Here is a 26885-nt window from a genome sequence, read left to right on the forward strand (position 1 = left end):
GATCAAAAGTAAATGCAGCTTGATCTATTTGGTCTCAAAATTTGGAAGTGTTTAAGTTTTATTTTAATTCACCTTTTTAAAAAATAAATTTAGAGTACCCAATTTTCTTTTTCCAATTAAGGGGCAGTTTACCATGGCCAGCCCACCTACCCTGCACACCTTAGGGTTGTGTGAGTGAGACCCACACAGACAAGGGGAGAATGTGCAAACCCCACACGAACAGTGACCCGGGGCTGGGATCGAACCCGGGTCCTCAGCGCAGTGAGGCAGCAATGCTAACCACTCTGCCACCGTGCTGCCCAAATTCACCTTTTTAAAAAAAATATATAATTTCTTAAAATTGAAAGTATACAATTACTCAAAATGAATATATTTCACAATTTACAGTGATTTAATAATATCTTGTGAAACAATCTTTGCACTTGGCACTTGGCACTGCCCATTCTGTGCATGCAGAAAGTGTCTCACTGAGCAACGTTTTGAAAAAGTATTGACACAATTGTGGACTTGTGCAAAAGACAGCTTTTTCTTTTTTTTCAGTTATTTTGTTGAATTTTTCCTTTTACGAGACCATGATTTCAGAAACAGGCAACAGCTTCTTTATGCATCAAGACACTTGTCTGACACAATAAAACTCTTTCCATTCATTCAGTCTTCATGAAATGTTTCTGAATTCATGGCTGACATTCAATGTCTTGTTATCTTTCTCCTATGTGACATAACCACTAATGGGCATGTGCTTTGTGCTGTCTGTCGCAGGTAGATAGAGCTCCTTATCCAGTTTTGCATTTTGAACACGCACTCGCACCTTCCTTGACAATTTGAGGCAACTTTACTGGACCTTTTCCTCTGCCTTGGTGTAGTTCATCTCCAAAGCTGAAACACTATGCTGTGTCATATCAAACCCACTTGCTGCCTTCTTTTGTGATTCACACTTTTTGAATCTCTTGTTACTTTGCCAGGCACAATTGCCCAACCAGTCTGCTTTGCAGATGCAATATTCTTCTTTTATTTTTGGTATAAGTCTTATTGGGTGAATGTTATATTTTTGGGCTTTCATTTTCAGTCACCAGTTAATTAATTTTATTTATTGTTTGTGTTTAACCCATTGAAGCCTTTAGCTTCATCTCAGATTATGCTAGCTTTCTCTTCTTGGAAGATTGGCCACAGAATTATTGAAAGGAAAGATGCCCAGGTGATAAACTGCAGAATAAGGTGGTTGTAGCCCAGAGAGTAGGGAGCGATTGGGAATATGGTGAGGAAAAGAAGCCACTGGGATCAAGGAGCTCCATTTGGGTTTGGCAGATCACAGACCAACTATTTTGTAGAGGATTTTTAAAAACTAAACTTATCTGAGGTGACCGTTATCATATTAGACTGTCAACTGTTTTTAACTATGAAAATCTGGTACAAGAAGTGCCATTCGGCCCATTAGTTATGCTGTCTCAAGATAATTCACCCCCACTAGCATGGCTCATCTGTTGTTGAAACCCGTATTCTGCCTAATGTTCTGTCCATATTTGAGTACTTCCAACTGGCTGTCCTGGCCAGAATCCCACTATTCGACCTGCGAAAAATGTGAGCTCGTTCATAAATTAACTGTCCATATCCTAACTCGTACCAAGGCCTGTTCACCAAACACACCCGTGCTCACTGACCTACAGTAGCTTCTTTCTAACAATATCTTGGTTTCAAAATGCTCATCCTTGTATTCAAATGCTGCCATGGCCTTACTCTTCCCAACCTCTCTAATCTCCTCCAACTCGACAGCCCTCAGATCTCTGTGCTCCTCCAATTTTGACATGCCGGATTTTAATTGCTCCTCCGTTAGTGGCCATGCCCTCAACTGTCGATGTGCCTAAACCACTCCACTTCTCTACCTCACTGTTTCTTTAAGACACTCTTTAAAATCGACTTCTTTGACCAAGCTTTTGGCCACCTGTCCTAATATTTTGTTATGTGATTCTGTATTGGGTTTTGAATGATCGTGATCCTGCGAACTGACTTGGAATGTTTTACTGCATAAAAATGCTCTGCATATGCAAATTGTTTTTGATATAAAACTGTTTGCATAAATGGTATAAAACATAATGAGTAACATTAAATAATATTACAAAAGCAAATATTGCAGATGCTGGAAATTTGAAATAAGAATGGAACATGCTTGAAATACCCAGCAAGCCAGCCAGCACCTGTGGGGAGAAACGGTGTTAATGTTTCAGGTCGATCACCATTCAGAATTGAATGCTGTTACTTGACTTGACACACCGTTTAAGGCTAGAAAATGGTTTACATGGTAAAAAGTTGTCTTTTTATTTGTAAATATGATATCAATCTGATTTTACCCCATCGGGGGATTCCTGTTTTTCCATAGGCCAATTTGTTACATATGTTTTTGAAGCTCAGTTTTTCCCCAAATGTCGTAAAGCTGAGATTTATCTGCTTGCTGCTGAAGTGGCACCCTCAGAGTCACATGAATAATTAGTCATAGACATAGACATTTCATGCTGATTGTTTTGTGTATGGCCTCATTAACAATGGGGTAAAGAATGAGCCCATCACAAGTCACTTTAGAACAGAGGCTATAGAACAAAGCATTTTAGCAATAGATGTACAGATTTTAAACTGTTTCTGTTGCTGTCTTCCAAAGTAACATGTATGGTTGCTGTTTGCTATGAGACGCAGAAGACTAACAGAAACAAACTGTCTTTCAATATAGAAACAACATTGACATAAAATGACAGATTCCGAGTCTAACTCTCCAACTAGCACCAACTTAAGTTTGATTGTGGGAAGATTTACAAATCAAAACCGAGATTGAGACTGATCGTCTTACATTACGCAAGCAATTCTCACAAAAAGAAACAATAATTTAAAGCACTCTGTTCTGTTTTTCTTTCATACTCAGATTTGGTGGCTGGATCCAGAATTAACAAGTGGAAATTCCAAACCATTCCTTTTTACACATGGTCACTCGGTGTGTAATAGATCCTTCTTTCCCTGCTTTGATACGCCTGCTGTCAAGAGTACCTACTCCGCTACAGTTATGGTAGGCATGCTGTTAAATTCACTTTAGTTGTTAATACATGTTGTGTTATATGAATAAGTGAAACCCCTGATACTGCTGTAGAGGCTCAGGTTGATAACAGGTAAACTTGTTTCCCATTTGATAGTTTGGAACTGGATAATGTCAAGAGAGAAATTCTATTCTGCCCAAACCTGCTGAAACCCAGTACTTTGGTTTGGATTATATGGTGGTTGTGAATTCTTCCAGTGGTATGTGGGGTAATTCAGCTGCTGAGGTTGTGAGTTTTCTCCATCACATGGATTGCAACTTATTTCTGGATGAAGGACATTGATCCAGTAATACTGCTGTCTATTATTTGTTTATGGTTCTGTAGCTGTTCTGTTTGACATATGCAATAATTTGTAATTTAAGTTTTGTAGATTGACTACAGATCTGTTCCGTTAACAGAACTGAAATTTAGCAAAAGTACAGATTCCAAAAGTGAGGGAGTTGCATTGACATTGTTGCGTTTGATTAGATGCTTACTCTCTCTTTCCTATCAGCTAACCAATCTTTTATGTTACCCCTTACACCATGTACACAAGATAAAAGTACATGGTGTAAGGGGTAACATAGTAGCGTGAATAAAAGATTGGTGGCTAATAGGAAAGAAAGAGTAGGCATAAATGGGTCTTTTTCAGATTGACAAGCTGTAACAAATTGAGTACCACAGGGATCAGTGCTGAGTCCTCATCTATTTACAATCTATATCAGTGACTTGGATGAAGGGACCGAATGCATGGTAGCTAAATTTACCCGATAACACTAAGATAGGTCGGAAAGCAAGTGGTCAGGTGAAGGCAGAGAGACTGCGAAGGGGCAAAGACAGATTCAGTGAATGGGCAAAGTTTGGCAGATGGAGTATAACGCGGGTAAATGTGAACTTGTCTATTTTGGCAGGAAGAATAGAAAAGCAATAGACTATTTAAATGGAGGGAGATTCAGAACTCGGTGGTAAATTTTGTTCAGTTTGGAAAGAACAAAAGAACGGTATTATTTAAATGGAGAAAAACTGCAGAAAGGTTCAACACAGTGGAACTGAGGAATACTTGTGCACAAAACACAGAAAGCTAGCACACAGGTACAGCAGGTAATCAGGAAGGCTAGTGGAATGTTGGCCCTTATTTTAAGGAGGTTGGAGTATAAGAGTAGGGAAGTCTTGCCGCAACTGTACGAGGTACTGGTGAGACCACTTTTGGAGGGAGTACTGTGAGCAGTTCTGGGCCCCTTATTAAAGAAAAATATATTTCATTGGAGGTGGTTGAGAAGGTTCAGAGCCGGTTCACGTTACTCATCCCTGGGATGAAGGGCTTATCTTATGAAGGAAGACGAAACAGGTTAGGCCTCTTCCCATTGAAGTTAAGAATGAGAGGAAATCTTACTGAAATATATAATTTCTTGAAGGGACTGGATAGGGTAGATACCGTGAGGATGTTCCCCTTGTAAAGGAAACTGGAACTCTGGGTCATAGACTTCTTATTCTTAAACTACCATTTAAGACTGAGATGGGAATTGTTTTTCACTAAGACATGATCATATTGAATGGTAGAGCAGGCTCGAAGGGCCGATTGGCCTACTCCTGCTGCTAAGTCTTATGTTTTTGTATGCTACATTTTGTTTTAAAACATCTGTTCTGTATTGTTCCTCAGAATTACTGTTGGCTCAAAACATCAGACTATGATTGCAAATGACTGAAATTTGTTTATCAAGTTTTCTTAAGGGGACTTGAATTCAAACTTCCCTTTGATAGGTTTGAAGTTAGTCTGAGGTTGCAAACTAATGTTTGGCCTACTTTTTAGGAAGGCAGTGCTGATATCATGCCTGAATAAAGTCTGAATCTTTTTCAGTTTTCTTTAACCCTGCTGTTGGCAGAATATTTTAACTGGCAGTGTTTGTATCAACTTTAGCAGAGTAGAGTAGCCCATTTTGAAAATGTTGGACATGTAATAACAGGAGAATTTTTCATTCGTGGGATGTGGGCATCGCTGGCTGGCCAGAATTTATTGTCCATCCCTAATTATCCTTCAATTGAGTGGCTTGCTAAGCCATTTCAGAGGGCACTTAAGAGTCAACCACATTGCTGTAGACCTCGAGTCACACATAGGCCCGACCAGAAAAGGATGGCAGATTTCCTTCCCTATAGGACATTAGTGAACCAGATGGGGTTTTATGACCATCGACAATGGTTTCATGGTCATCATTAGACTTTGAATCCCAGATTTCTATTGAATTCAAATTTCACCATCTGCATGGTGGATTCAAACCAGAGTCGAAGAGCATTTCCCTGGGTTACTAGTCCAGTGACATTACCACTAAACCACTGCCTGCCCAGTGGAGTTGACAAATAATTATGGTCACAGAGGATGGTTTTAGGTAGCAGGAGAGGTAAAAAAGTGGAGAGTTTTAAGGAGACAATTCCCAAGTGAGGTGCCAAGATGCTCCCATCAGGGATGGAGAGGGAGGGTGAAACAAAATGAAGTTCAAAGCAGGGAAAATTAATGGGACATGCAATAGTACATAGGGCCGAAGGTGGCTGCATAGGAATGGGAGGATTGGGAGACTTCCAGTGGCAGCCATGGAGTGAATGTTCGCACACAGGGAGGCTCCTGCCTGGAGCCGTTGTTTTTGGTCCCTTTTACCCAGATTTTGGGGAATTTTAACAGAAAGGTTGTACAGAGAGTGGAGGGGGATCAGTTCTCCCCGGGATGGGCATGCCTACAGAGTGCCAACATTGCAAGCCCTGGCTAAAGAGTTGGAGGAGACTCGTGGAGCAACAGCAATTGGAAAAATGGCGGTGGGGGAAGGCTGGTTGTTGACTGGAAAGCTGTCAATGAAGTGGTTGATGAGGTTCATTAAGACCAAATTTCGGCAGCAGTGTAAAGAACTGCATAGTGTCTGATCGAAGGCGATTGAGACTGGCACCTCTCCATTGGACTTTGTAATGGGTGAAGTGCCTAGAGGTGCAGGGAGAGAGGTGGAGAAGGTGGTGTCCGACCAGAGTGACCAGAATGTGTCTCTGGAAGTGGAGATGGTGAACCTGGGGACATGCGCAAGACGCTGCAAGCAAAGGTTGAGGACCAGGAGAACAGGACCAGGCCGAAAAGTCTTCGAATTGTGGGTCTACCGGAGGGAGTAGAGGGAACGAGTGCAACAGGCTACTTCATGAGGATGCTGGTGAGGTTGGTGAATGAGAAGGTGCTGGACCTAGAGGCGGATCGGGCCCATAGGTCCCTGAAGCAGAATCCAAGAGTGGGGGAGCTGCCACAGACGATGATTGTGCGTACGCACAAGTTCCAGGACAATGAAAAGATGCGAAGGTGGGTCAGAGTGCAGCGAGATTGCCATCGGGAAGGAAACCAAATCTGGATTTATCGGGACATTGGTGCTGAGTTGGCCAGGAGACAAGCCAGATTCAATTTGGGGTGTTGTACCCGGCCATACTTTGGGTCACTTTCTAGATCCGGGTATAATACTTTGGGACGCCGGCAGAGACAAATTACTTTATTATATGGGCGCACGGTAGCACAGTGGTTAGCACTGTTGCTTCACAGCCCCAGGGACCCGGGTTTGATTCCCAGCTTGGGCCACTATCTGTGCGGAGTCTGCACGTTCTTCCTGTGTCTGTGTGGGTTTCTTCCGGGCGCCCCGGTTTCATCCCACAAATCCCAAAAGATGTGCTTGTTAGGTGACGTTCTGAATTCTCCCCCGGTGTACCCGAGCAGGTGCCGGCGACTAGGGTGTATTCACAGTGGCTTCATTGTAGTGTTAATGTAAACCTACTTGTGACACTAATTATTATTAAAGAACATAAGCTGGGAACGGCTGAAAGAGGAATGTGTGTGGAAGTTCTGTCTCTGTTAACTTTTGGCACATGTTTTTGTTTGCCAATTGGGAAAGGTTATTATGGGGGTGGTTGCACCCCCTTTTTTAGTATTTTTGTGTTAAAGTTAAATTGCCTTTTTCTGAGGGTGGCCCTTCAGTGATGAGCGTATAATGTTTAATTGTATTGCACTCTGTTTTGTTATACTCTGTACAGTATATGAGGGGTTGGAGTGGGGCGGCGGACAGTTCGAGGATGTTCTGTTTGGGAGCCGTTTTGGGGTGATTCTGGGAATCTTTGAAAGTGGTGGTCCGGGGGAAATTATCTCCTTTAAGGCCCAGAAGGATAGGACGGGGAGGGAGGTGACGCGGCGATTGTTGTACGAGATAGTTGAGGTGGAAAGGATGTACTCTGTGGCCCCCACAAAGGAATCGCTGGCGGAAAGAAATGGGCTGCAGTGGCAGTTTGACCAGTTGGTGACGGGAAGGGCGGTGGGTCAGCTGCGGCGGGCACAGGCCATGCAGTATGAGTGGGGAGCCGTAGGTTGGCCCACCACCTGCAGCAACAGGTAGCGTCTCGGGAAATCCTGCAGGTGAGGCCTGAAGGGGGATAGTCATGTCAGATCCAGGGAGGATAAATGAGATATTCAAGGCCTTTTATTTGAGGGGCTGTATTAGGCTGAGCGGAGGGGGGTGGTGGGAACGATTTTATAAGCAGTTCAGGGAGGAGTTCCCCCCCCCCCCCCACACACACACACACACACACACACACACACACACACACACACACACACACACCCCTTCTGGGTATGTTCAGTGAAGCGGTGGAAAAGGGGGAACTGCCAGCTACACTAGAGCGGGCGGCAATTTTGCTGATCTCAAAAACGGAGAAGGATCCACTGGAGTGCGGGTCCTATTGGTCCATCTCGCTGCTGAACACTGACGTGAAGGTCCTGGCAACGGTATTGGCGAGAAGGTTGGATGGTGTGTACCGGAGGTGGTCGCGGTGGACTAAATGGGGTTTGTGAAGGAGAGGCCACTTTCTAGTAATATTAAGAGGTTGCAAAATGTAATTATGATCCTGTCGGGGGCACGGGTGTCTGAGGTGTTTGTGTCAATTGATGCGGAGAAGGCCTTTGACCGGGAAGAGTGGAGATTTTGTTCGAAATCCTGGGGAGGTTTGAGTTTGGGCTGAGGTTAGTGGTGCGTGTTGTATGCAACCCTCATGGCAAGTGTGTGAACGAATGAGACAAATTATGCATATTTTGGGCTGCATAGGGGGAAAAGGCAGGGTGTCCGCTGTCCCCTCTGCTGTTCATGCTGGTGATTGAACCCTTGGCGATCACTCTTCGGGGCTTGACTGAGTGGCGTGGGATTGAGAGGGAGGGCACGGAGCATCGGGTGTTGTTGTACGCCGATGACCTGTTGCTGTTCGTGACGGACCCATAAGAAATCATGATAAGAATCATGGATTGATGCAGAAATGTGGGGCCCTCTGGGGCTATAAATTGAATGTTGTGAAAAGTTAGGTCTTCCTGGTAAACCCTTCGGAGCAACGGGGCAAATCTGGGGGCTCTGCCGTTTAAGGCGGCAAGGGAGAAGTTCTGGTATTTGGGGATCCAGGTAACCCCTGGGTGGGCCACGATGCAAGGTGGAACCTGACTGGGTTGGCGGAGGAGATTAAGGGAGACCTTAAATGGTGAGATACTCTGCATTTGATATTGGCGGGGAGGCTTCTCTGTGGGAAGGTGGAGGGGGTAGTTTAGATCAGGTTAGAGGAGAAGTCGTGCGAGGGGATGAGCCTGTTGGGCTATTGTGGCTGCCCTGTTGCTGTTCGCCCCAAGGAAGTACAAGAGCAATCCGGTGATGGAGTCATCCATAAAATTTTGAACCAGCTGAGAATGCACTTTAAACTGGGGCAGGTGTCGCTGATGACTCCGCTGTGTGCGAATCATAGTTTTGTGCCTGGGGGGTGGTGGTGGTGGATGGGATGTACAGGAGATGGTGGCAGATAGGGCAAGTGTGGGCCAGGGACCTGATTATGGAGGGCAAGTTTGCTGGGATGGAGAAACTACAGGAGATGTTTGAGCTATCACGGGGGAATTAATTCAGATACTGGCAGGTGCAGACTGCGCGCAAGGAGCTGCCCTCATTCTCTCTAGTAGCGCATTATACATTTTTGGAGAAAATGTTGCTCCTGGATGGGGATGGTATGTTTGCGGACATATATGGGTGGTTTGGAGAGCAGGACACAGCTGAGTGAAAAGGATCAAGCGAAAGCGAGAAGAGAAGTTGGGGGTGGAGATAGGATGGGAACTCAACCTCCTCCTGTGCGTGGATGAGTCTTCGATCATAGAATTTACAGTGCAGAAAGAGGCCATTCAGCCCATCGAGTCTGCACCGGCTCTTGGAAAGAGCACCCTACCCAAAGTCTACACATCCACCCTATCCCCATAACCCAGTAACCCCACCCAACACTACGGGCAATTTTGGACGCTATGTGCAATTTAGCATGGCCAATTCACCTAACCTGCACATCTTTGGAAACCGGAGCACCCGGACAAAACCCACGCACACACGGGGAGGATGTGCAGACTCCGCACAGACAGTGACCCAAGCCAGAATCGAACCTGGGACCCTGGAGCTGTGAAGCATTTGTGCTATCCACAATGCTACCGTGCTGTCTTATGCAGTTTAAGGTGATGAATAGGGTCCACAAGACTCTGGGCCCAGATCAGTGGGTTTTTCCTACAGGAGGTGAACGGGTATGAGAGATGTGAGAGGGATGATGAACCATGCCCATATGTTCTGGGAGTGTGTGGAGTTGGAGAATTTTTGAGAGGCGGTGTTTAGGAACCTATCGAGGATTGTAGAGTTTGAGATGAAGCTGGACCCTATGGTGGCGATTTTTGGGGTGTCGGAAGTGCGAGAGCTGCTGGAGGTGAAGGGAACTAATGTCATGGCCTTCGCCTCTCTGATTGTCTGACAGTGGATACTTTTGAGTTGTAGGTTGGCTATGCCATTGGGGGAGTTGCAGCATTGTTGGGAGACTTGTACAAATTTCTCAGGTTGGAGAAAATCAAATTTGTCAGGGTTCAGGAGGGCTTTGAAATATGGTGGAGACCTTTCATGACTATATTTGAGAAGCTGTTTGTCGCGGGGGTTGGGGGGGGAGGGGAGTAAATGGGAAAAATATAAAAGCTATATTATGTTGGATGTTAATTTTGTTATTACATTTAACATGTTTGAAATAAAATACCTTATTTTTTTAAAAAAAGGAATGGGAGGAGTGAAACTATGGAAGACTAAGGGTGATGATTTAAATTTCAAAGTTGAGGGAAGGGGATATGCTATAGTTTATCACAATGGGGTTTAGTGAACAAATAGAACTTGGTGCAAAATTAAATTTGGACAGTGGAGTTGAAATCTTTATAGATTGAAACATGAGTGTAGTAGAGTAAGGAAGCCTGGGAATGAGAAAGTAGTATATCAGGATTTTTGAAAAATTTTAGGTAAGTGGTCTTAATGATGGAAAATGTAGGGTATTTGAAGCTCAGGCCAGTGTCAAACAGGATACTGAGGTAGTGCAGAGTCCGACTTGAATAGGATGGCTTAAATCTTGCTGTGCGTCGTGTTGTAAATAGTTCTGGCTCATTGGTAGTTTTCATCGATTGTTACCCCATACATTCACAGGTGGCCAGATACTGGTAATTATGATGAAACACTACTATTATTTCGATTCTCCAGAGCAAAATATGCATGCATTTTCAAGTAACAAGACTGGGAATGTACAGCTTTAGTGAAGAATTTGCCTTGGACATTGTGAATGTGATTTAACGGAAGATTTTCTAAGTTCATTTGTGGTGGGTTTTTCAGGGAGTTTCCTGCTGGCTCTGAGTTCCTCACTGCTATCTAACGACACAGTCACTTTTTTGGGCCCTGGGGGCCCACACTTAAAATGTTTTTCATCACTAGGGACCCGAATTCAGAAATCAGGGTGCCTCTATCTCTAAGTAGGTATGTGGGTCCTCCACATAGAAATAGAAATAGAACAGTACAGCACAGAACAGGCCCTTCGGCCCTCGATGTTGTGCCGAGCAATGATCACCCTACTCAAACCCACATATCCACCCTATACCCGTAACCCAACAACCCCCCCCCCCCCCCTTAACCTTACTTTTTAGGACACTACGGGCAATTTAGCATGGCCAATCCACCTAACCCGCACATCTTTGGACTGTGGGAGGAAACCGGAGCACCCGGAGGAAACCCACGCGCACACGGGGAGGACGTGCAGACTCCGCACAGACAGTGACCCAGCCGGGAATCGAACCTGGGACCCTGGAGCTGTGAAGCATTTATGCTAACCACCATGCTACCGTGCTGCCCACATCCATGGGCAATGTCACCTCCCACACACATGGGCATTGACCATTGACCCCCCCACCCCGAAGTGAGGACACCACGCTATGGGATCCCTCAGGCCGCCTAACAAACTCCTCCCATCCAGGACCCCCCTCCCCCACCATTCATACGCCCCCTTCCTTCTCATTTCATGGGCATGGCCTCCCTCGGGTGATGACCCTTGGCAGTACAACCTGGCCGGAGCACCCTTGCGCTGCCACCTTAGCAGTGCTCCTGATGGCTTGGCAGTGCCACCTGGGCACCTTGGCAGTGCCAGGGTGGCAGTGCCAAGGTGCCTGTGGTTCAGCGGTCGGGTCAGGGGGGCACCTTACACGATCCCTGGCAACCCAGGGTCGCCGATTGCCTGAGATACCCCACCAGGTGCCATTCCGCCTTATCCACGCTTGTGTGGCCCAGTACTGAACGGCGCCTCACCGTGGCATCCCTGGGGTGGCTGGTAGATCACGGGAAGATAGTAGATCCAGTAGATCCCGATTAAGTGGCGACGGTAGTACAGTGGTTACCACTGCTGCTTCATAGTGTCAGAGTCCCAGGTTTGATTCCCGCTTAGGTTACTGTCTGTACGGAGTCTGCATGTTCTCCCCGTGTCTGCGTGGCTTTCGTCCGGGTGCTCCGGTTTCCTCCCACAAGATCCGAAAGACGTGCTTCTTAGGTGAATTGGACATTCTAAATTCTCCCTCAGTGTACCCGAACAGGTGCCGGAATGTGGCGACTAGGAGCTTTTCACGGTAACTTCATTGCAGTGTTAATGTAAGCCTACTTGTGACAATAATAAAAATTATTATTATAAGTAGGTTGAAGACCTACTTACGCGAGTGCGGCTTGGTTCTGCCCATTGTGGACGAGATCCTGATCCCGCCGCCTCGCGGGAATTGGATAGATCCCATGAGGCATCGTGGCTGTCGGGGAGCCCGACAGATGTTGTGAAGCCACAAAAAATATGTTTATGCTTTATGCTGGTGTGCGCAAGGTCCCCGGGCAGCTGTCATGATGATTTTGTGCTTGCCAGTCAATCATCCCAGATTTCCTCTGACCTCAAAGCAGATTTACTAACTGACTACTTGGAGACAGGGGATATTCATGACTGATGATACCTGTGTGGAACCTAACTAGACAGGCCCAGCAGTGAAACAGTGTGAGCCATATGACCACCAGATGTGTTATTAGGAAAGTCATCAACATACTGAAGTGCTTCAGATCTGGGGCTTTCTTCAGTTTGTATCAGGTAGGATCTCCAAAATGGTTATGGTGTTGCGCGTCATTTAGAGTTAATGTCCACAGGGGAAACTAGGTACAAAGCAGGGTCTCTTCAGAAGATCCCGAGGAAGACAAAGAGCAATGTAAAGCAACCAAGGCACCAGCAGCGGCCCATGTTGATGTCCAGGATGCCCTCACTATTGAGAGTTTAATTTGGCCCAAGCTTTCCACGATGCACAATTTAATTGCACCCCCTGGCTCCCAAAGTATATTTGCCTTTCAAACTAGGATTTCTTTTAAAACATAATTTTGTGCGGCACGGTGGCACAGGGTTAGCACTGCTGCCTCACAGTGCTGAGGACCCGGGTTTGAATCCGACCCCGAGTCACTGTCTGTGTAGAGTTTGCACATTCTCCCCATGTTTATGTGGGTCTCACCCCCACAACCCAAAGATGTGCAGGTTAGGTGGATTGGCCACGCTAAATTGCCCCTTAATTGGAAAAAAATAATAAATGGGTACTCTAAATTTAAAAAAAAAACATAATTTCAGCAGACTCACACACACACTAACCCAGGCTTATAATGCACAGAATACCTATAATACAATACATCAGAAATTCTTACATTCATCACAGCACACCGTAACACACCTATGTGCAATGACAAATATTTACTCTTCCTCTTCTGGAACTTCTACATGACCTAATTTCTGACAATTCAGCAGAGGTAGAGACAGTCTGTTCAGATCCCTGTTCTGATTGCCCAGATGTTCTTGGCTGACTTCCTTGGTGTTTTGGAGCCTGTAAACGCCACAACAAAGACTGCTCCAGCTGCATCTTTAGAGGAGCAGACTTCGCCATTTGAACATGAGGCAGTATGATGGGAGGAGTATGGCTGTAGGGAGGGGGAGAATGAGTGAAAGGTGCGAGTACTTCAGGATGGGTCCCCACTCCCACATCCCCTTCCATCATCATCCATCTTGTGATTTACCCACATTTTCTGCTATCAATGAACTATTGAGAACTTTGCTGCAGAGCCAATGATAGGGTGCCCTTTATCTTATTTAAAGGGGCATTCATAGATTGCAAGCCATTGATGAGAGCTTGCATTCACGAGTTTGATTTTCCACACTTGATGCACCATGCAAGTAAACACTCTTTCCATGGGCAATCGTAAAGACCTGTGGCATAATGCCAATCATGCTTGCGACACGCTCCTCCAATCGCTCTACAACTGTTCACCTATCAGCACATCACACAAGCTTTGCTGCTGCTCCATAAGTGAAGTATTACGACCCCCTACGGGGCTAGAACTTGTATTGCATCCGATTCCCCTCCTACACCTTAGAGTATGAGCTACCCAGGTGACTAGGGGGTGGAACTTTCTCCCAATTGGAGGAACTCCGCACAGGATAGAAACCCCGACCTGGGAGCAGATTGGGGAGGGTGATGCTGTGGGGAGTGGAAAGGAGTGATTGTTGTATTTAGTGTAAGAATAAAGAGAGTTGTATCCTGTCAGACTGGCCTCTTGCGGAGTCCTTGCCTCCATCTGCAACAAGGTGAAAACCCAGTCATCTGCCCTCCCAGTCCCACCAAGTACATGTATCTAAGCTGGCGCATGGTCTGTGTGAATCGTGTGAACCCTGTTGCAGTGCACCACTGGAGTTAGTGACCTCCTCTAAGGAGTCATCCTCATTCTCAGCACAGGCTCCTGCAGGATTCTTGAAGGCCCTGTGGGCAGATTAGAGACATGAATTCGAACTGTCAGGAATGTTTTATGTGATCATTCTGCACACGATCATATCTCATTTGTTGCTGACATTAAGTCATTAAAATGAGTGTTGTATGCCACATGGCTTTCTAATGTTTAATTCTGTCAACAAGTAGCTGGAAGGACCCATCTCTGATTGCCAAGCACTGATTTTGCTGATGTCCATCCCTGCAGCTGTCAGTTGCGAAATAGCTGGACTTCTGTTTATCTGTCTCTCCTTCATGTACCCTGCAAGGAGGGAAAGAAGAGACATGGCTGAGAGCAACAATGAGTTGAACACATGGATGGAGAGAGTATTTGTTGAGAGTGACTATGAGGAAGAGACCTGGAATTGCATAAAGGTGAGGGTGAGTGTCAGTGGTGGTGGACTGATGGGGATGTGAGCAAGTGCATGGATAGAGATGGGTAGGTGCTCCTGCAGGGTAAGTTGGTGTGAGGTGCAATCTTGGAGCATGTGCACTCCATTTCCTTGTACGCTGCTCTCAACTCCAAAATCTGTTGATAATTAACTGGAGGGCACTGACATGCTGTACAATGTTAAACTGACATTGCAGAACAGCACAGATACACCTAGTGTTAAGATAAAATCTTTCTCGTAACTGTATGAGCTTCAGTTTGGGTTGGCAACCGTTGCCTTGGCCGGTGTGGATGTGAGAAGTGGTTACTGGCACTTGTTACTTATACCCTTTCCAATTCCGTAAGAACCATCGGGCTCTAATCCAGGTGACTTTGAATGTTAAGAGAGCACAGATTTCCCATCCTGTTTCCACTTTGCCAATGAAGCATTGGGTTGGATCATGCCATGCATCAGTTGCATTTTCTTTAGCTACTGTCTGGCCTGAAATCTTGGGTTTCTGTAGAAATAAAAAAGCAAATGACTTTCTTATTCTGGAAAATTCCAAACATTAAGTTGGAGCACTTAAAAACGGTTGAATGAATTCCCCTTTCCCATACTAATTTCAACCAAAATAAATTAATCATACAAATCAAATTATTTCTGTCCCGTTGCTTTCTACAGCCTTCCCAGCTTGATTCAACTGATTTGTTCAGGCCCCTTTGCTGCTTCAACTCCTACTTTACACAGATTTTAAATGTTGTATTTCAACTTTGCCAAAAATCAGTGAGATTTAAAAAAAAATAAACTTAAGAGCAGCCAATTCTTTTTTTTCTAATTCGTGGGCAATTTAGTGCGGCCAATCCACCTACACAGCACATCTTTGGGTTGTGGGGGTGAGACCCACACAGACACGGGGAGAATGTACAAACTCCACATGGACAATAACTCGGGGCTGGGATCAAACCCGGGTCCTTGGCGCCGTGAGGCAGCAGTGCTAATCACTGTTCCACTGTGCCGCCCAGAAAATCAGTGAGATCTGACCAAATAAAAACCTAAATGTATATTTTGCATCACTTATACTGTGGTAAGTTTTAAAATTCAGTTCTTCATTGCCAAGTTGTTTGAGACTATTACTTTTTTTATATATAATGTGGAAGGGGAGGGAAGAATTGGTGATATATACAAGTGGCTGGGGAGCAGGGAGATGAGCAGATGGTGAAGATCAAAGAGAAAAGGGAAGCGGAGTTGGGAGGAGAGATCAATTGGGGAGCATGGAGTGAGGCACTGTGTTGGGTAAACGGAACCTCCTTGTGCAAGGATGAGTCTGATACAGTTTAAGGTGGTGCACAGGGTGCATATAACTAGGGCGAGAATGAGTGGGTAGTTTCAGGGGGTAGCAGATGAGTGTGAGAGGTGTGGGCGGGGGCCAGCGAATCACGCGCACATATTTTGGGGTTGTGAAAAATTGGGAAGATTCTGGGTGGGAGTGTTCGCGGTTTTAGCCAGGATAGTGGAGGAGGAGGTGGATCTGGACCCTTTGGTGGCAATATTTGGGGTCTCCGAGAAGCCGGAGCTTATGGAGAGGAGGAAGGCCAATGTCTTGCCTTCGCCTCTCTGATTGCACGGCGGCGAATTTTGCTGGAGTGGCAGTTGGCATTGCCACCGGGGGTAGCGGCTTGGTTGGGAGACCTGTACGACTTCCTGCGGTTAGAGACAGTAAAGTATCAGTTAAGGGGCTCTTCAGGGGGGTTTGAGGAAAGGTGGGGAATGTTTGTGACCATGTTTGAGGGGCTATTTGTTGCGGAGGACGGGGGGGTGAAAAAGAGGAAAAATCAGTACAGACTGTATAGTTGATTGTAGGGAAGCATGTTTCCCGGGGTCTTTGTTCCCTGTAGCCTGTTTTGATACATGTTTGTAATAAAATACATTTTTTTAAAAACCTTTGGGTTGTGGGGGTGAAACCCACGCAGACATGGGGAGAATGTGCAAACTCCATATGGACAGTGACCCAAGCCCGGGTCCTCAGTGCCACAGTCCCAGTGCTAACCACTGTGCCACATCCCGCCCTTTTGAAACTATTACAAGCACAGGTACATGGTCGGATGCAGCAATCCTGACAAAAAAAATAAAGAGAACATGATGGAGTGCAACAACATTTGAGAAGAAAATATGACAAATCATTCTGAAAATAAAAGGGCGCAAACAGTTGCAGAGAAATACAGCAGGCAAGTTCAAATGTGCAGCAGAAAAATTCTGCTAGAAAAGTAAGCTGTGAAGCTTTGAAAAAATATATTAAACTGCAATCAGAATGAACTAACCTAGTCTGGAATAAAGACAAATTTTAATGATGGACCCTGCTCCTCTCCAGTCCCCAGATTGTCCCGCTCCTCTCTAGTCCCCATATCTTCTCTCTTCCCCTCTCCTCTTTCCTCTCCTCCAGTTTCATTACGCCTCCTCTCCTTCCTCTGTTGTGCTCAAAGACGTCTCTTTGCTCTTTGGGCTTTTGCTTTCTTCCAACTCAAGTGGTGCTGCTATTTGAAGTGACTCTTGCTGCTTGTATGCTGTGGGCAGGATTCCTTGTTTGTCCCAACTATCTTATGCAATGGCTGGATTGATTTCAAATAGCAGCAGATGATGGTTGGTGTGGGTATGTGTGATATATATAGAACTATATATATATATATATAAAAAACAATGTGTTGAGCTCATGTTGTTCCTCTTTGAAATTCACACAGAGCAATGCAATGCTGGATTTAAAGATCAAACAGATGATAACCGAGTACTAAAGAATGTGCTCCAAGCACATGACATGAAAACTCATACTGCCAAATGCCACATGTGCAATAACCTTGACATCAACCTATGATTGAGAACTTTTCTCGCACTTTACTAGGGCAACTATAATACTGTCAACACAGTGCAGTAGAATACACTATAATGAACTATATTTTATGATGGGGAACCTCCAGTGTGTCCACATAGACCTCATGTTTGGAGAAACATTGCTACTATAATTAAAGTATCATCTGCATGCAGGAAAACCTCTGGTCTTATTAGAACATAGAACATACATTGCCGAAGGAGGCCATTCGGCCCATCGAGTCTGCACCGACCCACTTAAGCCCTCACTTCCACCCCCATCCCCATAACCCAATAACCCCTCCTAGCCTTTTTTGGTTACTAAGGGCAATTTATCATGGCCAATCTACCTAACCTGCATATCTTTGGACTGTGGGAGGAAACTGGAGAGCACCCAGAGGAAACCCACGCAGGCACGGGGAGAACGTGCAGACTCCGCACCGACAGTGACCCAGTGGAGAATCGAACCTGCGACCCTGGCGCTGTTAAGCCACAGTGTGCAACCGTGCTGACATTCTCCACTATTTTATCGATGTAAAGTGGAAAACTGCCTTCCTTTAATGGAAGCTGATCATTCCAGTTATAAAGTACTTTGTCTTCACAGTGAGAAAAACTGTGATCACAGTGAGTAACTCCCTTCATGGCTTTTGGAAATATTGTTCTCTGCTTTGTATAGCAAACAATCAGGTTGAGAAATTTAATTTTTTTGTGAAAGCACAGTTAGTTCCACACCGGTCGTCGGGCTGAAGAAACAGGACATGTGGTACTTTCAAGTTCACCGAGACATTGAAATGACACGATTGTAATACTGGTACATGAACATATGACTGGTTCATTAAAACTTTTTGTCCATTCTCAGCAATCATGCATTTCAAATGGAATAAAGCCAATGCTAAAATAACAATGTTTCAAACTAATACATTAAATTTTCCTACATTAGTATCCCACAGTCTAATTTCATGGTCATATCCGGTTTCCTCCCACTGCCCAAGGATGTGCAGGTTGGGTGGATTGGCCATGCTAAATTGCCCTTTCGTGTCCAAAAAGATTGGGTGGGGTTGCTGGGTGACGGGGATAGGGTGGAGGTGTGGAGCTTAAGTGGGGCGCTCTTTACAAGGGCCGGTGCAGACTTGATGGGCCGATTGGTCTCCTTCTGCACTGTAAATTCTATATTCTAAAAAATATAATTGAGGAAACATTGAGATCATGTATAGTGCGCATTTTGTAATAGAATTAATTGTCCTTCATTTGCTGACGAGACAAAGATAGGTAGGAAAGTAAATTGTGAAGAGGACAGAAGGAGGCGACAAAGGGATTTCGATAGGTTAAGTGAATGGACAAAACTCTGGCAAATGGAGTATAAATGTGGGCAAATATGAAATTGTCCATTTTGGCAGGAAGAATAAAAAAGAAGCTTATTGTCCAAATGGTGAGAGATTGCAAAGCTGTGAGGTACAGAGGGATCTGGGTTTCCGAGTACATGAATCACAAAAAGCTAGTAAACAGGCACAACAAATAATTCGGGAAGATAATGGAATGTTGTCATTTATTGTGAGAGGAATTGATTACTAAAATAGGGAGGTTATGCAATGTACAGGGCATTGATGAGACCACATCTGGAGACCTGTGTACAGTATTGATCATCTTAGTTAAGGAAAGATGTAAATATGTTCAGCATTTCAGAGGAGGTTTGCTGGACAAATACTAGGAATGTGTCTGTTTTATGAGGAAAGACTGGAGAGGTTTGGTTTTAATCCATTAGAATTTAAGAGGCGAATTGATCAAAGCCCTTAAGATCCTCGGGCATATTGGCAGGGTGGATGTGGAGATGTTTCCTCTTGTGGGAAAATCTAGAACTAGGATCACTGTTTAAAAATAAGGGGTTTCTCATTTACGACCAAGGTGAGGAGGATCTATTTCTCTTGGAGGGCCATGAGCCGCTACCTCCAAAGGAAGTGGAAGCAGAGTATTTGAATATTTTTAAGGCTGAGAGGGATAGATTCTTGATTAACAAGAGGGTGAAAGGTTATCGGGGGTAGGCAGGAATGTGAAGTTGAGATTACAATCCGATCAGCCGTGATCTTATTGAATGGCAGAGCAGAATCGAGGAGCTGAGTGGCCGACCCCTGCTCCGAATTTGTATGTTCATGACACCTATAACATGTGTTCCTCTTATTTCTAAGCAGCTGTCTTCCCATTCCAGTGGAGGAAAGACCAGGCATTTACTGGGGTGGGATGAGAAGGAATGCCATGGAGTTTTAACTCCATGATGTGCATGTTTTAAAAAATAAAAACGGGGGTTCCACAACCAGAAATCAGTTTAATTTATACCAGGGGCGGTGGAAATGCTGGAGAAAGATTGGAGGCAAAAGCTGAGGCAGAGTTGGATGGGATCAGAGATAGATTTTAGCGGTGCCCAAGGCAGTTCAAAGGGAGAGATAGAGGGTCTGGGAGAGTTTGTCGCAGGGTTGTTGAAGGGAGATCGAAGGGAGAGGTCAGGAGTTTGAGGCACGTTGGTAATTGTTAGGTGAATGGGACAGTACAAATGCTGGGGAAGTTAACCACTTCTCATCCTGACACACAAACCGTATTGAAAAGATGTAAACTTCTTTCATTCCGCTGCCCTTGCATTCCTTTAACTGCTAAACATACGGAGGTCTCAGAATCCCAGTTGGCCTGCATTCAGCATGAAACAAAGATACTCAAAATAAATTCAACTAAATTAGTCAGACGTGACCTACCATTCGCAATTGCATAACGACTCTCATAGATCAGCTGATAATTGTCCAAGTGCTTACCTTTCGAAAGGGGACTTGCAGAGCTGGGAAGCCCTCCCGTGGCAGGAAGAGTAGAGACGATCAAAATTAACATTCTGCTGAGGTTTCTATTTGCGTTCCTGTCTCTCCTGATCTTCATATCCAAATCTTTTTTTGTTTGGGTGAATAAGTTAATTTGGGCCTTATGTGGGTAAGGTAAGACACCCAGGATTCGAAGAGCCTTTCCGCAGAAGGAACGGCGTTTGGGACGACTGGCATTACCAAATTTAAAGTTACACTATAAGGCGGCGAATATCAAGATGGTGCGGCAGTGGTCGGGGGAGCAGGTGTCTGTGTGGGGGCAAATGGAGCTGTATTCTGTCGTGTTTAAGGCCATTGGTCACTGCCCTCTCCTGTTCTCCCCAGCCAGGTTTACAACCAGCCCGGTGTGGAGGCATCCCTTAAAATTTGGAATCAGTTTTGGAAGCATTTTGGATTGGGAAGCACATTGGTATTGTCGCCAGTCTGCGGCAACCATAGAATTGCACCGCCTGGAATAGACGCAATTTATAGAATTGGAAGAGGGAGAGGATTAAGGATTTGTTTGTGGAGGGTAGGTCCACGGAACCGGAGGAGTTGAAGGAATAGTCCCAACACCCAAGGGGGAGCGAATTTAGATATATGCCGGTGCGGTACTTTGTTCGCAAGAGAGGTCCTTTGTTCCCTCAGTTGCCGATTCATACATTGATGGATAGGTTTTATCGTGTGGCAAGCTGTGGAAGGAAGGATCTCGGATGTAAATGGATGGTTGCTGGAGACGGGGAAGGCTCCATTAGCATTGATAAAGGGGAAGTGGGAGGAGGAACTCACCAACTTCTACAGATACGCCATAGAAAGCATCCTTTCTGGTTGTATCACAGCTTAGTATGGATCCTGCTCTGCCCAAGACCGCAGGAAACTACAAAAGGTTGTGAATGTAGCTCAATCCATCACGCAAACCAGCTTCCAAACCATTGACTCTATCTATAATTCCCACTGCCTCAGAAAGGCAGCCAGCATAATTAAGGACCCCGCACACCCCGGACATACTCTCTTCCACCTTCTTCCGTCAGGAAAAAGATACCAAAGTTTGACGTCACGTACCAATCGACTCAAGAACAGCTTCTTACCTAATGCCATCAGACTTTTGAATGGACCTACCTCGTATTAAGTTGATCTTTTCTCTGCACCTTTCTGTAACTGTAACATTATATTCTGCAGGCTTCTGGTGATGGGAATGTGCTGAGTAGTCACACATCAGGTGGCTCTCGTCCTACAAACCCGATAATAGGTTCTTTCTCCCAAAGTAGCTCGCTAATACAAGGGAAAAAATATACCCGCACCTCAATCAACATCAACGCGAAAGGAGATGCCAAACAACAGCCATACCAGAGACCGTGTGGAAACAAGAAGTAGAAAAAGCTAGGAGAAGCAAATGGCTGAGCCGGCAGACGCATGAGGCGAAGAAACCCAGGCCTTACCAGAGGGAGAAGGACTGACCCGCCCGCCGCACAAGGAGACCCCCCCCCTCCCCCTCGCCAGGGGGTGTTTGGAGGATGTTCCTTTCAAGGAACTGAGAAAATATAGAGAGGAGACGAAAACCGATATCCAGACTGTGCTCAGGGTGGCAGTCGCGAAGCTCTGGCGACCATGCAGGTGGCCCTAGGCAAGGCGGAGAGGTGACTGGAAGCCCAGGAAAGCACCATAAAGGATCTAGAGAAGGCCTCAACACACCAAAGCGATCGGATTGCCGCCCTGGAGAAGGAAATATTAAGGTTGGTCGTAACGCAGGGGAGTCTGAAAGGGAAAACTGAGGATCAGGGAAAACCCATCCCATCATGGCGCCACAATCTACGGATTGTGGGCCTGCCGGAGGGGATCAAAGGCAGGAACACCACAGACTATGTGGCCCAAATGCTGGGCAATCTGGTGGGAAGGGATAGCTTCCTCAACCCACCAGAAATAGGCAGAGCCCACTGGTTGTTTCATCCAAAACCCAAAGCTGGAGAAGAACTGAAGGCAATAATCGCTGAAATGCATCAGGTTCGGGAAAGAATCCTGAGCTGGGCAAGGCAAACTAAAAACTGTAACCGGGGAGGTCACCGGAATAGGATCCACCAGGACATTGGGGTTGACCTGGCAAAGCCCCGGGCAGAGTTCAACAGGGCGAAGGTGGCCTTTTGCAAAAACGGTGTAAAATGTGGGATGATGTACCCAGCCAATCTCTGGGTCACATTCCAAGGCAGGGAGCACTTCTTAACAGTCCATGCGGGCACGGACAAGTTTGTCCTGGCGAACAGGCTGGAGAAACAGCAGCAGGGTCAGCCATGAAAAGATCATGTGAAAAAACTTTATTGATGAACACTTTGATGAACACTGCACTACCCCGTTCTGAGGACGGGACGTGAAACAGAGGAGGGGAAAAGTGAGGGCAGCAGAGCACAGGAAAGGATGAGGAGAACAGCAGGTAGGGAGCACAGAGAATGGGTGACGGGAGGATACATAACTAGCCCTGGGAGGGGAGCCACCACACTTGCGGGAAAGCTAACACCGGGACGTGTTAAGAAAAGAGAGGCCGCGGCGCATCTCCTGCAAGGGAGAGCGCGCCTGGCAAAGTGGGGTGGGCGGTTTAAGCATCAGCAACAGAGGGACGACTAGGAGAAGAAACAGAGGGAAGGTAACATGGAGGGGGGGACACAGCTCCAAGTAAAATGAAAATCGCTTATTGTCACAAGTAGGCTTCAAATGAAGTTACTGTAAAAAGCCCCTAGGGGAGGCTGGTACGGGAATTGAACTCTGCTGCTGGCCTGCCCTGGTCTGTTTTCAAAGCCAGCGATTTAGCCGTGTGCTAAACCAGCCCGTGAGCCCCAGGAGCGAGTGGGGGGCAAAATACAATAGGCCACACATGGCGACTTGGAATGCAATTGCACCGCAAGCAACCACTTTGGAGGGTCCCTGAACAAAGGGAAACCCCGGAGTACAGGAGCTCACCGACATACGGACACACAGTTGGCGGCCATGTTGGGTGACCCTTGAACAAAAGGAAACCCGGGACACAGGGGCCAGGCCTCATGTGGAGAACGATGACCGTGGCCATTTTGGACAGCCCCCTAACAAAAGGAAACCCCGGAGTGCAGGGGCGCAGGAAGAAGGGGACAGAAACCCCCCATCAGGATAGTCAACTGGAACGTTAGGGATCTAACGGCCCAGTGAAAAGAACCAGGGTCTTCGTCCACTTGAAAAGTTTTAAAGCCGGCATAGTCTTCCTCCAAGAGACGCATCTGAGGGAGACGGACTGCGGGTAAACAAGAGCTGGGTGGGACAGACCTACTATTCCTGCTACAGGATGGGGCCGGGGGTAGCCATACTGTTAAATAAGAGAACGATGTTTACTGCGGCAAGACTGTTACGGACCAGGGGTACGGTACGTCATGGTCAGTGGTTTCCTGGACAACCTGTACGTGCCCAATACAGACAGTACAGAGTTTATAAAGAGGACCATGGCGTAAATCCCTGCGTCGACACACATGGACTTATAGTTGCGGCGGGGAACACTTTAACTGTGTACAGGACCCATGGATGTACAGGTCGAATTCCAAAACGGAGAAGACCTCCAACATGGCGAAAGAACTTGGTTTATTAAAACCCCCCCCGGCAGTGGAGGTTGGACATGGCCCTCCTGGTCGATAAGGCTTTCTGCGAGAAAATATCAGAGGCCATAGAGCAGTATATTACTAATAACCAGAATAGGGATGTCTCACCCTCCATGCTGGGAGGTGATCAGGGTGAAATTATTGTTTACAAAAGCATGAAGAGATAGGGAAGAGAGGTTGGGTAGGCAACAGCTAGTTGACTCCATACTGGAAGTAGACCAGCAATCCTCCGAGGCTCCAACCGTAGACCTGGTGGAGAGGAAAAAGCTACAAATGGATTTTGACCTGCTCTCCACGAGTAAAGCAATGCACCAACCCTGCCTACGCTAGCACAGGCCTCAAACTCGCTGATACCCAAGAAAGACAAAGAACTAACAGAATGTGGGTCCTGCAGATCCATTTAGCTGCTAAACACACATGTGAAAATACTGGGCAAGATCCTAGCCAGGAGACTGGAGGACAGCATACCTGAGATGGTAGCAGAAGACTAAACAATCTTTGTCGAGGGTACACAGATAACATCGAACATCAGGCACCTGCTGAACGTGATCATGACCCTATCCGGGGCGAGAACAACTGAGGTGATCATCTGCCTGGATGCAGCAAAGAGTCGAATGAAAGTACCTCATAGAGGTACTGGAGCAGTTCGGGTTTGGAGCAGGGTTCACCGCCTGGGTGAAACTCCTGTGTAGCGCTCCCACAGCGGGCATACAGACAAATACCACCAGCTCTAAGTACTTCCAACTACACAGAGGCACAATCAAGTATGCCCGTTGTCCCCGCTGCTGTTCGCCCTAGTGATCGAACCACTGGCAATCGTGCTCATGGCGGTAAAGAATTGGAAGGGGATCCGGAGAGGAAACAGAACACAGGGTCTCACTCTATGCGGTTGACCTGCTTCTCTATATCTTGGACCCACAAAGCAGCATGGAAGGAATCATGGCGCTCTTGAAAGAATTTGGCGTCTTCTTGGGCTACAGACTCAACCTGGGCAGAAGTGAGATCTCCCCGGTGAACCCGCAAAGGGGAGGGGCAGAGCTGAGGGACTGCCATTTAAACATGCCCGACACAGATTCCGCTACCTGGGGATCCAAATCGGAACTAGACAGCGATCCACAAATGGAACCTGAACAGTCTGGTGGAGGAATTAAAAAAGGACCTACAGAGGTGGAGCACACTCCCACTCTCCCTGATGGGAACAGTGCAAACGATCAAGCCATGAACAAACAGCCCATGTTCCTCCTCTTGTTCAGATCCATACCTATCTCCATCCCCAAGGCCTTCTTCAACTCATTAGAAAAACTGAGCATAGCGTTTGTGTGGGGGAGGGGAAATCCCAAGGATCCTCAGAAAGGTGCTGCGGGGGGGGGGGGGGGGGACCAGCACTCCCAAACCTGCAATATTACCACTGGGTTGCAACCGTGGAGAGGGTTACAGGATGGAGAAAAGAGCCAGAAGTCGAGTGGGTGGAAATGGAGGAGTATTCCTGCATGGGGACGAATAAACACTCAAGCCCAGTGGTGATAGCAGCACTCCAATCGTGGAACCAACTACAACAGCACTTCGGATTAACCAAAATATTCTTTAAGGCCCCCACCTGCAATAACCGCAGGATCACGCCTGCGACAATGGATGCAGCCTTCAAAAGGTGGAGACAGGATGGGGGAATGCTGACAGTTAGGGACTTCTACATAGACAGCAGACTGACAACACCTCAGGAACTAACAGAGAAGTTACAGCTGACAGGTGGAAACAAGCTTAAGAAGTTTTGACCTGTAGATATCTTATGTAGGGAAACAAGGACATACCCACGACCACCGTGAATGACCTACTGGACGCCCACACGTTCTGGTCTTGCCCCGACTTGTCAGGTTCTGGACAGCCTTCATCGAGACCATGTCCAAGGTGGTGGAGCTGCCCCTGAGAGTAGCAATCTTCGGTGTCTTAGAACAGCCAGATCTCTTCATGGGTAGGAGGGCTAATGCCCTTGCCTTTGCCTCCTTAAGCTCCTGTCGTAGAATCCTGCTCGGCTGACCACCCAAAGCTGCAGACTGGCTGCCCGACCTATCGGAATTTCTCCAGATGGAGAAATTAAATTCACCATCTGGGGTTGGAAGAAGGCTTCCACAAAATGTGGGAGTCATTCACCCAGTTCCAAGACCTGTTTGCAGCCAACAGCCAGTAAACCTGAGGGAGCTGAAAGCCACAACACAACAACGAATGCAAACGATGGGGGAGGGGAGCGGGAACAAAGAAGCAGGGACCCCAACCAGGCTCAGCAAATAACATAATACACGGTGTCACACCAACCAATCAGGAATGTTGCTAATTGTGCTTTTACTTAATTTGCTCTGTTTAATCACCTTGCTCTAGAGTCGCCAGGTATCTTTATGATACCACCACGAGGTTCAGGTTCAAGTGCTGATCGGTAACTCAATACACCAGTTAGTAAGTTTCAAATCAAAACACATTTATTATATACACAGTCAATCGCTACTCATGCATAAAACACTACTTACTAGACTATCTCTAACACTAAAAGGCCAATACTTAGCTTTGGAAATGGCCCACCAGGTCAGGGGAACAATGGGGATGGCTCATTAATATGCAGATAGTTGCTGGTTTCAGTTCTGTCTGGGTTTCTGCAAGTCCTAATACACAGGAAACCTTGTACCTGCTTGTTTCCCTGTATCTGGCTGAATTTCCTTGCATTCCTAGCGGGCTTCCATTTTGGAATCGGGAAGTGGCCAACCCAGGTGGCTACAGGAACAAGATATAGGAGCTGGAAGAGAGGAAGCCAGATGACTAAAAGGGGAGGGGGGTCAGGGGGAAAGGAAGGTTGGGCACCCGGCTGGAGGTAAGCACCTACTGGAGAACACAAAACAAGAAGCCGCAACTGATATAAAAAAACAAAAGGCAACTCGTGTGTGTGTGTGTGTTTTCTCTTTTTATTTTCTGTTGTT

General features: G+C 46.3%; 1 protein-coding gene across 3 annotated transcripts in view; it reads left to right on the top strand.

Moving 5' to 3' along the window:
• Positions 1–26885, top strand: part of rnpepl1 (arginyl aminopeptidase like 1) — a 93166-nt gene that overhangs the window by 23192 nt on the left and 43089 nt on the right. For all 3 annotated transcript variants that reach the window (XM_038815818.1, XM_038815819.1, XM_038815821.1), the window contains one exon: positions 2909–3049. In XM_038815818.1, the coding sequence (XP_038671746.1) occupies positions 2909–3049 (141 nt within the window). The remainder of the gene's footprint in view (positions 1–2908; positions 3050–26885) is intronic.

This window comes from Scyliorhinus canicula, chromosome 13 (assembly GCF_902713615.1).
Source record: "Scyliorhinus canicula chromosome 13, sScyCan1.1, whole genome shotgun sequence".
In the NCBI taxonomy this organism is placed as follows: Eukaryota; Metazoa; Chordata; class Chondrichthyes; order Carcharhiniformes; family Scyliorhinidae; genus Scyliorhinus; species Scyliorhinus canicula.